Source organism: Aquarana catesbeiana, linkage group LG13 (genome assembly GCF_042186555.1).
Source record: "Aquarana catesbeiana isolate 2022-GZ linkage group LG13, ASM4218655v1, whole genome shotgun sequence".
NCBI lineage: Eukaryota > Metazoa > Chordata > Amphibia > Anura > Ranidae > Aquarana > Aquarana catesbeiana.
Window position 1 is genome coordinate 100,904,630 of NC_133336.1, and position 14,153 is coordinate 100,918,782.

The 14,153-nt window shown below is 43.5% G+C and overlaps 1 protein-coding gene across 7 annotated transcripts in view; it reads right to left on the minus strand.

Annotated features, from left to right (window-relative positions):
* The window catches only part of RYR3 (ryanodine receptor 3), a 1,082,755-nt gene that overhangs the window by 170,150 nt on the left and 898,452 nt on the right, over positions 1 to 14,153 (minus strand). For all 7 annotated transcript variants that reach the window (XM_073608696.1, XM_073608694.1, XM_073608691.1 and 4 more), the window contains one exon: positions 2,856 to 2,937. In XM_073608696.1, coding sequence (XP_073464797.1) covers positions 2,856 to 2,937 — 82 coding nt within the window. The remainder of the gene's footprint in view (positions 1 to 2,855; positions 2,938 to 14,153) is intronic.

Here is a 14,153-nt window from a genome sequence, read left to right on the forward strand (position 1 = left end):
TAGTCAACAGGGCATTGCCACTGTTGTGGCTCTAATAGCACAAGCAGCAGAAAGTACAATTAATCGAGAAAGCAGTAGGACTCCTCCTTGATGGAAATCTGTAATGTAGCATTGCTCTACTGGGCACAGGTCCGAGATCTACACTTGATTAACTACTCTCATCTAGTTACTGCTGCATTTAGAGACTTTTGTAACCTTATTCAAGTTATGTGTCACCACATATGCTGTGGTTGACTCTATCCATATGATTTTATTAGCAAAGAAGAAAATCCTTTACACTCTATGTGGACTCGAGGTAATCTGCTCTACTGGGGGAGATCTGGACATGGATCTTGGCGGGGGAAAGCAAATCAGACATAGGCAGGGGCAGTTGACAGAAATGAATGGTATGGTACTATACTCTGGCCATGCCAGGCTGGGTTACCCTTAGAGTTACTTAGAGAGCTTAGTCTCCCTGTGTGCTGTTCCATCTATGGTGAGTACCCTGGGGGGGGGGGGGGGCATGCTATAAAGGACTACAAACTACCATGTGTTGACTTGAGATGGTGAGTAGAGGGCTAATGACCCCCATCCACGTGCACAGTTACGTATATTAAAGAAGTAAGAGGAGATTGCTTTAAAAATAAAAAAGTTATTCCCAATTAGACAGTTATCATCATAACAGGTTTCCTCACTGGAAGATTTCCCTTGACCCCCTGTTCCTGTGAACACTCAATCAATACTTTTTCTATAACTTTCTGTCCTATAGACATTGGTCAGCAGAACCAATAGTGAAAATAAATATCCACAAATGGGACAAATACAGATGTAAAAACTTTACATAGGCTCTAACCCTTTTTGTTCTATCCAAAACTAAAGAACAAAAAACTTTGGATTGTGAACACCTAAAAAACTGTGCTGTATAAATATAGATTGTTTCTCCAATAGAGTAATGCCGCGTACACACGATCAGAAATTCTGCCAGCAAAAGTCGGATGTGAGCTTTTGGCCAGAAATTCCGACCATGTGTATGCTCCATCGGACTTTTGCTGGCAGAATTCCAGCCAGCAAAAGATTGAGAGCAGGTTCTCTATTTTTCGGTCGGAAAACGCCCCTATCCGAAAAGGCTTTCGTCTGTATGCAATTCGGATGCGCAAAAAAATCACGCATGCTCGGAAACAATTTGACGCATGGTCGGAAGCATTGAACTTCATTTTCTTGGCTCATCGTAGTGTTGTACGTCACCGTGTTCTTGACGATCGAAAGTTTAGAGAACTTTTGTGTGACCGTGTGTATGCAAGCCTACACCCCCTTGCAGTAGCCCTCTCCCCTCCCAAAGCACCCCACAGCACATATCCGACCCCCCAAGCATCCCCAGCACATATCTGACCCCCTACCCCCCCTTGCAATACCCCTCTCAAAACACCCCCCCAGCACATATCCAACCCCCCATCCCCATCTTGCACTAGCCCACTCCCCTCCCAAAGTGCCCCCCAGCACATATCTGACCCCACCTTGCTAGCTCTAGCTCTCTCTCCTCCCAAAGCATCCCCCTAGCACATATCTGACACCCCCCCCCCCCTACTAGCACAAGTCCTCTCCCCTCCTAAAGCATCCTCCAGCACATATGCAAGCCCCCCACCTCCCCTTACTAGCGATAGCTCTCTCCCCTCCCAAAGCGCCCCCTCACATATCTGACCCCCCCTTGCTAGCTCTAGCTTTCTGTCCCCTGCCAAAGTGCCCCCCTAGCACATATACCTCCCCCTCACTAGCACAAGTCCTCTCCACTCCCAATGTATGTCCCACATATCCAAGCCAACCCCCCTGCTAGCTCTAGCCCTCTCTCCTCCCAAAGTGTCCTCCAGCACACATCCAACCCCCCCTGTAAGCACTAGCCCTCTCCCCTCCCAAAGACTCCCCCCAGCACATATCTAACTTCCTCCACCCCCTGCTAGCACTAGCCCTCTCCCCAGGACATACCTGAACCCTGCATTTTGTACATTAAATATTTCTGACCCCTGCATTCCGTACATAGCACTCAAAATTCAGCCACGTGCACTGTTTGCCGCGGCGAGCTATGCGACACATTACTACTCTCTTTCAGGCCACCAAAAGTGTCCCAGGTCTTTTACAATCTTATAGTGTATACCCCCCCAAAAAAAGCCACTGCAAAAGTGTTCAGGTTTGGATTGAAGAAAAGATGGCAACCCTACACAGTATAAAAAGCATGATTTACCCAGATAAAAGTGACAAAATAATAATTTACACAATGTAATAATGGTAGAATGTTTACTCGTTGGCCCCGCTGTGTCTCCAATGATCCCAGAGATAATCATAACTTATGCCGCGTACAGACGATTGGAATTTCCGCAAATCAAACCGTGGATTTATTTCCAATGGATGTTGGCTGAAACTTGTCTTGCTTACACACGGTCGCACAAATGTTGTCGGAAATTCCGAACGTCAAGACCGTGGTGACGTACAACACGTAAGATGGGACTAGAAAAAGGAAGTTCAATAGCCAGTGCGGCTCTTCTGCTTGATTTTGAGCATGCGTGCAATTTTGTGCGTCGGAATTGTGTGCACACGATTGGAATTTACGACAACGGATTTTGTTGTCGGAAAATTTGAGAACCAGCTCTCAAATTTTGTTGGTCGGAAATTCCGACAAATAATGTCCAATGGAGCCTACACACGGTCGGAACTTCCGACAACAAGCTCACATAGAACATTTGTTGTCGGAAATTCCGATCGTGTGTATGCAGCATTACAGTTACTTAACTGAGTTTAAATAATATAATGCTTATATACATTAGAAGAGAACCTGCAAAACAAGAACTAAATGCAAAATTTTCAACTTATACCAAATATCGTACCTTCTAGAAGAGAGAGCAGCATGACCACCATGTCTTGAAGGAGATCAAGGAGCTGTTTAAGCAGTTCAATCTGGCTGGAGTCCTAAAATCCACAATATAATTTTATTAATAACTTATTCAATAAGCTCTACAATGCTTTAAATGATCTGCTCATGCAGCTAACCATCTTTACTTCTGTTCTGTCTGAAGGGCCAGTTCATATCTAAATTTCACAGGAACACGATCAACATTCTTGTGCAATTCCTATGTGACTTTTAGCCCATTCATTTGAATGGGCTAAAATTTCACTGGATCACACCAAAAGTAGTGCATGCTCAATTGTTTTTAAAATTGCTGCACCGGATTGCATTATTCTGTGGTACCATGCGATCCTGAGCAAGCAAATGCACTGTAATTTCGATCTGCATTTGGGGTGTGAACAAGCACGACGACCAGAAGCTATTACCATTGCAGCGCCAGAAGTTCAGAGGAAAGAATAAACTTTTCTCAGTGAAGGGGGACGAAGAAGGGGGTGGATCCCTGTCAGACCATCTTTACTGCTGTTCTGATTGACAGGCATCCCTGCAATGAATATTGCTTCTGGATCCAGCTGCCTTCACAACGCGGGGCATACTTTGTTACAGGTAAGACTGAAGGTGTAGGGATTTTTTTTTAGCTAAGCTTAACCACTGCAGTACCAGTGTGTTTCATCCCCTTTATTACAAGGCTGCTCTTCAGTTTTCAGTTTTGATACTTTGACTGACAATTGTGGATGAGCCTGACGTTCAGCTGCTCAGAGAAGATCCAGATTTTAAGGATGTTCAACAGGAATTCCTCCTAGCAAACATCCCACAATGCATTGCTTGAACCCTCATTGGCCAAGGTCATGCACCTGGCCTCTGGCCAATGTTAGTTTACAGTAAAACTGCCGTCCATCCACACTTTCCAAGCAGCCTTTTATCAGTGTGTTGGTGGTTATACCACGAGTCAGGAACAGCTGACACTGGTTTAAAGGAAATACAGGTTAGTGTAATGTGTTTTCAGTATTGTGCTACATATATTCTACAGTTTAGTGCTATACAGTATACAGTACTCCATGCTATGTGCACCGATCAGCCACAACATTATGATCACCGACCATAACATGACCACCTACCTAATGCTGAGTAGATCCCCCTTTTGCCTCCAAAGCAGCCCTGACCCATCGAGACATGAGCTTCACAAACCTCTGAAGGTATACCATAGCATCTGGCACCAAGCCCTCAGTAGCAGATACTTTAAGTCCTGTAGGTTGTGAGATGGGACTCTCATTGATCAGACTTGTTTTTTTGGCACATCCCAAATATGCTCAATTGGACTGAAATCTGGAGAATTTGGAGGCAAAGTCAACACCTTGAATATATGTTCTTCCATTACTCCGTGGTCCAGTTCTGATGCTCACATGACCATTGTAGGCACTTTTGGCTATGCACACGGGTCAGCATGAGCACCCTGACAGGTCTGCGGCTGTGCAGCCCTATATGCAACAAACTATGATCCACTTTGTGTTCTGACACCTAGTAATTTGAGCTACAGTAGCTCTTTTATTAGATTGGACTGCACAGGCCATTTGGCCCATTTCAAAATTGTTCAAATCCTTATGTTTGCCCATTTTTTATGTTTTCAACACATCAACTTTGGGAACAGCATGTTCAGTTGCTGCATCATATATTTCACATATATATCACCCACTTTCAGGTGTCATTGTAACAAGATCATTAATGTTATTCCCTTTACCTTTCAGTGGTCCTAATGTTATGGCTGATCTGTTTATAGAACTATATTGTGTGCTATACACAGTATATCCTATTGAAACTTTGCAGTGAATTGCAGTTTGTGTGGCGAGGGAGAGTGGAGTGTAAGCCCATCTGCATTCACTGCAATTTAAACAGACCCAATAATCTTTTTTAAGACTACCTTATTTTTGGGAGGCGGGGGGGGGGTTGTGTGTATATCAGTAGTAGGTTCTGTTGCTGTGCCGCTGCTGTTTTTCTATTCTTGTAACACAGTAGTTGTTAATAGTAGGTATTTTAAGTTTCTTCATTAAGCCCCCCAAAAAAAGGAGAAGTGGGGGGGGGGCTTTAGCATGCTCCCCCACTCCTGAACCTTACTACCGTAAGTACAACGGTCCCAATTTCAACCTGGCTCCATGCTCCAGGGTTCCACGTGGCCCCCTGTACACCTGGATAGGAGGGGCAATAGGGGTGGCATACAGAGGAACCAATCATCTCCATTTTATGCCTGCAGCTGCTAAAGGACTGCTTCTCTTTCTTTCCTTTCTGTAGTAAACTGTGTTTACTATGCTTCAGTTTGTGAGTGAATGGGAAACTCTGTACAGAGATATTATTGTCCATTCATTCTGTCCAGCTGAGGCTGCAGAGATTAAGGAGAGATTAAAGGTTGTGTCCTCAATCTCATTTCTGTGTCTCAAAGGTGAAACATCAGAGGTCTGTTTAGACCCCAAATATTTCACCAAAGCCACCCAATAAGGATTCTAAAAGCAAACTGTAAAAAAAAAAATATTCAAAAATAAAGTTGTAAAAAACTCCTGACACCAGTGGAGGAACTATAAGGGTCACAAAGGTAGCAATTGGGACCGGGGCCCTGCGTCTCTCCACTGGGTTTGGAGGGAAGGGGGCCCTTCATTGTTTCGCCAGGGCCCTGAAGGTTCTACTTATGCCTCTGCTTACGAGGCCATTTGCCACTAGGGGGGAGGGGGTACCTTGCCAGGGAAAGAAACTTGTCCCTGTGTTAATTAGGATAAAGGCTTCTTCTCTACAACCCTGGCCAGTGGTTGTGGGCTCTGTGGGCAGGGAGAATTAGAATCTAGAAGCTCCTTTAAAATAGGTAACCCACAGATTCCAGCTCTTCCCCTGTGTGAATGATTAAGGCAGTGTTTTTCAACCCTTTTTCAGTCAGGGCACCCTTTAGAATTGCGCACAATTCCGGGGCACACCAGTGTGGGGATTCGTTCACCAGGCGGAGCTTCCAAACGCGCTAGTTTTTTTTTTTGCATCTTATCACGCATCAAATTTTTGAATAGGCTGCTCTATGCTTTGTTTTGGTGCCATGTTTTTGTAGTACCATATGTGTAAAACATACTGTATGGTACTACAGCATCATATGTTTTCCATATGGTACTACAGTACCATATGTTTTGGCAGGTGCCAACTAGGGATGGTCCCGATGTTCATGTCGAACGCAAGTTCGACTCAAATATCGGGTGATCACCCGTTCGGCGAACACCGAACATTATGGGGCGTTCACTGCATATTCGAGCGCCGTGGAATGCTCCATAATGCACTTCGAGATCGTTAGCTAGAGGCAGGTTAGTTAGTGGCGTGCAGGCAGTTTAATATATATATATATGCACACAATGCTGTAATGCTGTGAAAACGTATTTGAGTATTTGTCCCCTTTCTGATTTTTTTTTTTTTGCATATTTGTCACACTTAAATGACTCAGATCATCAAACAAATTTATTATTACACAAAGATAACCCGAGTAAATACAAAATTCAGTTTTTAAATGATAGTTTCATTTATTAAGGCAAAAAAGCTGTCCAAACCTGCCTGACTTTATGTGAAAAAGTAATTGCCCCCTAAACCTAATAACTGGTTGTGCCACCCTTGGCAACAACAACTGCAATCAAGCATTTGCGATAACTGTCAATGAGTCTTTCACATTTTCAGAATTGTTTTAATTCAGCCACATTGAAGGGTTTTCCAGTATGAATGGCCTGTGTAAGGTCATGATAAAGCATTTCAATTGGATTTAAGTCCGGGCTTTGACTAAGCTACTCCAAAGCCTAAATTTTGCTTTGTTTGAACCATTTGGAGGTGGACTTGCTGTTGTGTTTCGGATCATTGTCCTGCTGCATACCCCAAGTTCTTGAGCTTGAGGTCACAAAATGATGGCTGTACATTCCCCTATAGGATTTTCTGGTAGCGCTCAGAATTCATGGTTCCATCAATTATGGTAAGTCATCAAGGTACAAAGCAGACCTAGACCATCACGCTACCACCACCATGTCTGACTGTTGGTATGATGTTCTTGTTATGAAATGCTGTATTCGTTTTATGCCAGATGTAACGGGACACACACCTTCCAAATATTACAAATTTTGTCTCATCAGTCCACAGAATATTTGCCTAAAAGTCTTGGGGAAAATCAAGATGTTTTTTGGTAAATGTGAGATGAGCCTCTGTGTTCTTTTTGGTCAGCAGTGGCTTTGGCCTTGGAACTCTCCCATGGATGCCATTTTTGCCCAGTCTCTTTCCTATTGTTGAATCATAAACACTGATCTTACCTGAGGGAAGTGAAGCCTGCATTTATTTAGATGTTGTTCTGGGTTCTTTTTATGACCTCCTGGATGGGTCGTCGTCATGCTCTTGGAGTAATTTTTGTTGGCCGGCCACTCCTGGGAAGGTTCACCACTGTTCCAAGTTATCTCCATTTGTGGATAATGGTTTTCCCCGTGGTTTACTGGAGTTCCAAAGCCTTAGAAATGGCTTTGAAACCCTTCCTTGACCGATACATGTACATTACTTTGTTTCTAATCTGTTCTTGATTTTTTTAGATTGTGGCATGATGTGTGGCTTTTTGTGATCTGTTAGCATGCTTCACTATGTCAGACAGCTTCTATTTATGTGATTTCTTTATTCAACAGGTCTGGCAGTAATCAGGCCTGGGTGTGGTAAGTGAAATTTAACTCAGCTTTCCAAAAATGTGTGGTTAATCACAGTTCATTCATGATTCAGCATGGGAGGGGGCAATTACTTTTTAACATAGGGCTAGGCAGGTTTGAACAGCTTTTTTCCCTTAATAAATTAAATATTAAATTTAAAAACTGCATCTTGGATTTACTTGGGTTATCTTTGTGTAATATTAAAATTTGTTTTATGATCTGAATAATTTAAGTGTGAGAAATATGCAAAAAAAAAAGAAAAATCAGGAAGGGGGCAAAAATACTTTTTCACAGCACTGTATATACACAGTGTAGTCAGTGCATGTAGCGTAGACCGTGTAATATATATATATAGCAGGCAATCAGACCCTTCGGTCTGGTATGGATTTTAAGGGGAACTTCACGCCAAAACTAAAAAAAAAACAGCGTGGGCCCCCCCCCCCAAAATCAATACCAGGCCCTTTGGTTCTGGTATAGATTTTAAGGGAAACACCACACCCAAATTTTTTAAAAAAGTGGCGTGGGGTCCCCCCCAAAATCCATACCAGAACCTTATTTGAGCAAGCAGCCTGGCAGGCCAGAAAATGAAGGTGGAAGAGCGAGCGCCCCCCCGATCCTGAACCATTTCAGGCCACTTGCCCTCAACATGGGGAGGGTGCTTTGGGGTCCCCTCATCCCCACAACCCTTGCCCGGTGGTTGTGGGGGTCTGCGGGTGGGGTGTCAAAGTGTCAAAAAGCAAAAACCACAAAAGACAGTTTTTGACAATTCCTTTATTAAAAATTAAAAAATTAAAAATTGTCCCACGATGTCTATCCATCTTCAATCACGCCGCCTGATGTACCCGAAAAATCGAAAAAAAAAAGCTCCACCTCAATGGCAGGCGTCCCGCAGACTGCTGTCTTTTCGTGGTGACAGCTGTTATATAGGCAAGGGCGGGGCAACCCGGTGACATAACTGAGTGACCCCATCCCTTCTGATGTCATGTGCCATCAGAGGGGGCGGGGTCATCCAGTTACATCAGCGGGTGGCCCCACCCTTGCCTTTATAACAGCTTTCACAGCCAAGAGACAGCAGTCGTTGGGATGCCTCCCATGAAAGCAGAGGTTTTTCTTTTCTTTTTTTCGGGTCCGTGGGGCGGCGTGATTGACGATGGATGTACATTGCGGGGCATTTTTGTTTTTTTCTTTTTTAATAAAGGAACTGTCAAAAGCCATCTTTTGTGTTTTTTACTTTTTGACACTTTTTTCGTGAATGGGTAAGGGTACAATGACCCAAAGCACCCTCCCCATGTTGAGGGCATTTGGCCTGGTATGGTTCAGGAGGGGTTGGCGTTAGCTCGCCCCCCCCCATCCTGTCGTCCAGGCTGCATGCTCAGATAAGGGTCTAGCATGGATTGGGGGGGACTCCCAAACCAATTTTTAAAAGCGTGGAGTTTCCACCTAAAATCCATACCAAACCCGTAGGGCCTGGTCTGCATTTTGGGGGGGACCCCACGCTGTTTTTTTAAAAATGTTGGCGTGGAGTTCCCCTTAATATCCCTACCAGACCCAAAGGGCATGGTATGGACTGGGGGAGAACCCACGCCGTTTTTTTCCCCTTGATTTCTAACTATATAATATATATATATATATATATATATATATATATATATATATATATATATATATATATATATAAAAAACAAGTTTAAAGGAAATGAATTGTTTCACTTTAAGCATTCTTAAAATCACTGCTCCTGAAAAAGCTGTAATTTTGATAACTTTTTTTTGCATTGATACATGTCCCCTGGGGCAGTACCCAGGTCCCCATACACTTTTTAGGGCAATAACGTGCATATAAGCCTTTAAAATGAGCACTTTTGATTTTTCATGTTCATGTCCCATAGACTTTAATAGGGTTCACATGTTCGCACACATTTTTTGTCTGTTTGCATGTTATGGTGCGAACCATACCGGGGGAGTGTTTGGCCCATCCCTAGCGCCAACCTATGCATATTTGCTAATTCTTAATGGCACCCGCCTGTGTCTGCAAAAGGCAGTGCATTTTTGTGTTGTGAGGGAAAACATGCATATTTTGCACGTTACCACATGGCATGCCCTAAAATGTAGTTTGTAAGGCAGAGCTACATGGTCTGTAGGTGGTAAATCCCCCAATCCTCCCTCCTAGCACAAATTCTGTTCCCTCCCCCTTTAAATCCCCCTCCTATCACAAAACCTCTCATTCCAACACATCCCCCTCATCATACAACAGGGTTTGATTACTTCTCACTACCCACAATTTTTGCTGTCGATCTGATCTGAGGGTGATCCTGTAACTCCGGTGTGCAAACAGGAGAAAGAGAGCACCGCCCACACCTCCTCCTGGCTCCCTCCTTCTCCCCACTGCTACGTGTACTCTTAGGAGATCCAGCTAACCACCTGACAGTAAAGTGTAGATTGCCATCAATCCCTACTTTGAATGTGTGACTTCTCATTCTGGATAACTTGCTCTTCTCTTCCACTTTACTGCCCGCAAGCCGATCACTCCTATACACACTCTGCCCAGCCGGATCAACTGCACCTGTGCCTCAGTGTACTCTTGCCAGCAAAACAGAAAATTGGGCGGGCCGCTCAAGCTGTTCTTAGCAACCAATGATGTCACTGGTTGGCAGGACATGGGCGGGCAGCCTGCACAGCTTTCAGTTTTGCTGGCAGGAGAACACAGAGCAGCGAGGAGGAGAAAATCGCTGGGAGGAGGTGTGGGGTGGTGCTCTCTTCCTCCTACAGGATCACTCTCAGATCAGATCGAACAGGTTTGGGCAGTTTTATGTCATTTTGCTGTGGCAACCCTGGGGATTCTACACTACACCCCAGGGTGCCGTAGAACCCCGGCTGAAAAACCCTGAATTAAGGGGTATATATTACCCCTACTCATCCACCATAAAAAAAAATTGTTAATAGTAAAAAACATGCAGACACACTTTGACAAGGCTTTACTTAAAAAATAAAGTTACGCAAAATAGTCCCACAATGTAAATCCATCATCAGTCACTTTCTCCAGTGATGCAAATAGCTCTTAGTCCTGATGTCTGACATTTGCTGATATCTTCACACCACTGACATGATGCACTCCACCAAATTTGGCCATGTCCATATTTGGTCCCACCCCTTTGTTAACATTCCTCTGTCATTGCTGAACCATAGTTGGCGGTCAGCAGAAGGAAAAGCATTCTGTCAGTGGTCAACAGGTTTTTTTCTTTCAGCGCATCAGCGACCATCAGGCATTAGGACGGAGGATGGATTTCATTGCAGGATGACATGATTGATAATAGATTTACATCTTGGGATAATTTGTTTTTTTATTAAAGGACTTGTCAAACCAAGGCTCTCCCTAATATTGAGAGCATGTGGCTGGTAAGATTCAGGTAGTATGGGGGACTTTGTATACTCAAATTAAGAGTCTGATGCCAATTTTGGGGGCGGTGACCTCACAATATTTTTTATTTTTGGCATAGGGTTCCCCTTAAAGTTCATACCAGATCTAAAGGGCCTGGTATTAATTTTAAGGGGGACCCAACACAATTTTTTAAAAAACAAAGGTGACAGAGCTAGAGAGAAATTATTTATGGGTAATTTACTTTTCCCAGTCAACTTCCTTTATTTTGTAAAAATGTTATGGGGACCCTCCCAAAATATGTACCACACCCTCCCCCACCCTGATTTATTGCTAAATAAAGGTAGCTTTCTGGGAAAAGTACCGGCATTTACCAGCAATTTAAATGGCATTTTATTTCTTTGTAACAGTCAGATTTGCTGCAGTAGATTGTATACGTTGTATAGACAGAGAGAGATAGAGCTTCCTTTTGGTGGTATTTAATAAACACTGATTTTTATGTTTTACGATATAAAGTAAAAAAGACCAAAAGATTAAAAAAAGAAATAGGTTTTCCTTACTTGCTGTTTTAATATCAATTTAAAGTGCCAGGACAATACAAAAAGCCCCAAAATCCCCCCTATTTGGAAAGTAGACACTCCAAGGTGATCTCATTTTTGGTCACAGTTTTTTGGAAATGAAGAAACATGCTGGTATTGAGGGGGGCAAACATGCCAATTGGATCTACTAGGTATATTAAATATACAGGTCATACACAGAGGGTACAGAAGGCGAAGCGGTAAATGTATAGGTCACATACAATGTGAAGGTGGAGATGTAGGAGATAATGTACAAAGGTGCAGGATAAGGTAGGTGAGGGGTTAAAATACAAGTCACGTCAAAGGCAGGGTAGGGCTGACATATACAGGAGATGGGTGAATGACAGTAGGGGGGTGGATTGTATTATTGTTGGCACTATACTGTATTAAACTAATGTTGACTGGTGGTCACAAGGCCTTTCCTTTCATACACCATCAGTGTGTGAGAAGAAATTGTGCTTCCTGATTCACCAGTAAGTGGCATATAGCTGCTAGCTGCAGTCTGTGTCTACACTATGTAATGCCATAATTGGTCACAGTGATAGTACAGAGGCACTACCATTGGCTCTGTACCTTTTGTCTGTGATTTTCTATGTCCAATCACAGTGAGATGATAGAATGGTGCTCATATAGCAGCACACAGAAGCCTATTTCCCATAGGATGTACATCCTCCCCTGACAATTCAAATGCGGACCAACCATATGTGTATAGTGGCCCGTTTGGAAGAGGTTATTGATATTATTATTCTTCCAAATAGTTTTTTTCTGCACAAAATGAGCATGTAAATACCCTAACAGTGCTCATATAGGCCCCAAAATATTAGAAGGAACTATACTTTTATTTGAAGCATGATGACCCATAATTTTCATCGCCTTGCTGCTTTTTCTGTAGCAAATTAGTCACTGCAAGTTTGCAGAATTATATATAACACAAGTTTCTTTACCCTATTGCATAGAAGGAAATTGTAGTAGTTTAAATACAGTGCTTCCTCATGCCCAAACTTTCTCATTTGAAGCTGGCATCCTGTTTCAACTTTAAATAATGATCTGGGCTAGATTCCTATCACTAGAGCCTATAGACATACAACTTTGATTCAAAAGTAAAACACCTTTGCCAGGATCACCTCTGTTACAAAAAAAATGTAGTTTTACTGGTCCTAACATTGCTTGGAAAATTGTGAGAATGTGTAATCATCATACTGACCATGGAAAAATGTGTAGCCCAACACTGTACAGCTGCCTTTTTCTTTCTGCTGCCTACAGTCAGGACCTACTGTGCCTGTTGGTAAATCCAGCCATGATCTTGGCCATAGCAGTTGTTTATGCTTTATTTTTAAATCTGTACCTTTAACTGAAAAAATGAAAGCTAACATTTAAATGGCTCCCTCGGTTACATTTTACTGTAGATTTTATTCTATTTAGACTAACACAATCATACATCAATGTTACAGACATTACATTTAAGCTGGTGAGTCTTAACTGGGTCAGGGTTTATTAGAGGTCAGGACTGGATGACTCATCCTGGCAACTCTCTGGTGCCTCCCCCTGGTTTGGAAGGTTAGAGAATCTTCTAGAACTATAGAACTAGAGGGAGGGGGTTAGAAAGAGCTGCCTTGAATATTTATGAGGCCATAGCCAATCTCCAGTAGTAGGCTGGCAGGGGACTGAGTTCACCTCGTAAATAATCATGGGCCATGCCAGGAGGGGCAGTGAGGTGGAATATGGAGATTCAGTGTTGAGGAGGCTGTCCATGGCCCTGAGGGGAAGGGGGGTGACATGCCCTGGGCCTGGGCTCTAATGCTGGAAGGATCCTGCCAAAAACACAAAGTGGGGAGGCTCTCCTGGAGGCACGGGAGCAAGAGAGGACAGAGGGTTAGTGCAACTCTGTGGGGACTAACAAAGGGGGGACACTGCCATATGTAGCCAGTCTCCCCTGAAGACAGTGGTGTGCTTAAGTCTTCTATCCTTTCCCTGGGAGATTTTCTGAGAGTCAGCCGGGGGGGGGGGGGCTGAGGAAGAGTCAGATGGATGGGCTGAGGAAGAGTCAGCCGGATGGGCTGAGGAAGAGTCAGTCAGGCACTCTGGTGTAGAGAGGCAGCCAGGAGAGCTGGTGAAAGAGGCAGATGCAGCCAGGTGGGCTGGCATTGCCTGAAGAAATTGTGCTGGGATCAGTAACCACAATGGAAGTTGTTTCACTCCAATTGTGCTACTTTTAAGGGACTTAAAAGTTCCTTAAAAGAACCAGCAGGAGCTGTACAGAGGAAGAAAGGAACAAAGTATGTGTAGGTGGAAGGCTAAAGGAGTTGGAACTGTATAAAGGAGGCTGTATATATGAGACTGTAAATAGTAAGTTGTCCCTGGAGCTCGTGTTCAAGTCAAGAGGGCATTCCATAACCTCCCATCCATATCCAAGTTATTAACCCACCAATAAATAACGAAAACAAAGCTACGGACTGTTCTCTGACTCTGTGTGCCTTTGATGATTCGGTGTGCCTGGCTGGGCAGGAGTGGGGAAATCTATGTTTATTTGCAGCTCCTACGTGAGGTGTGCTACACTCCCATCAATACATGACATAACATTTAGGGACTGCAAGAGTTGAAAACTTGCCTCCTACTCTCCAACAGGTGCCCAATCTGATGTT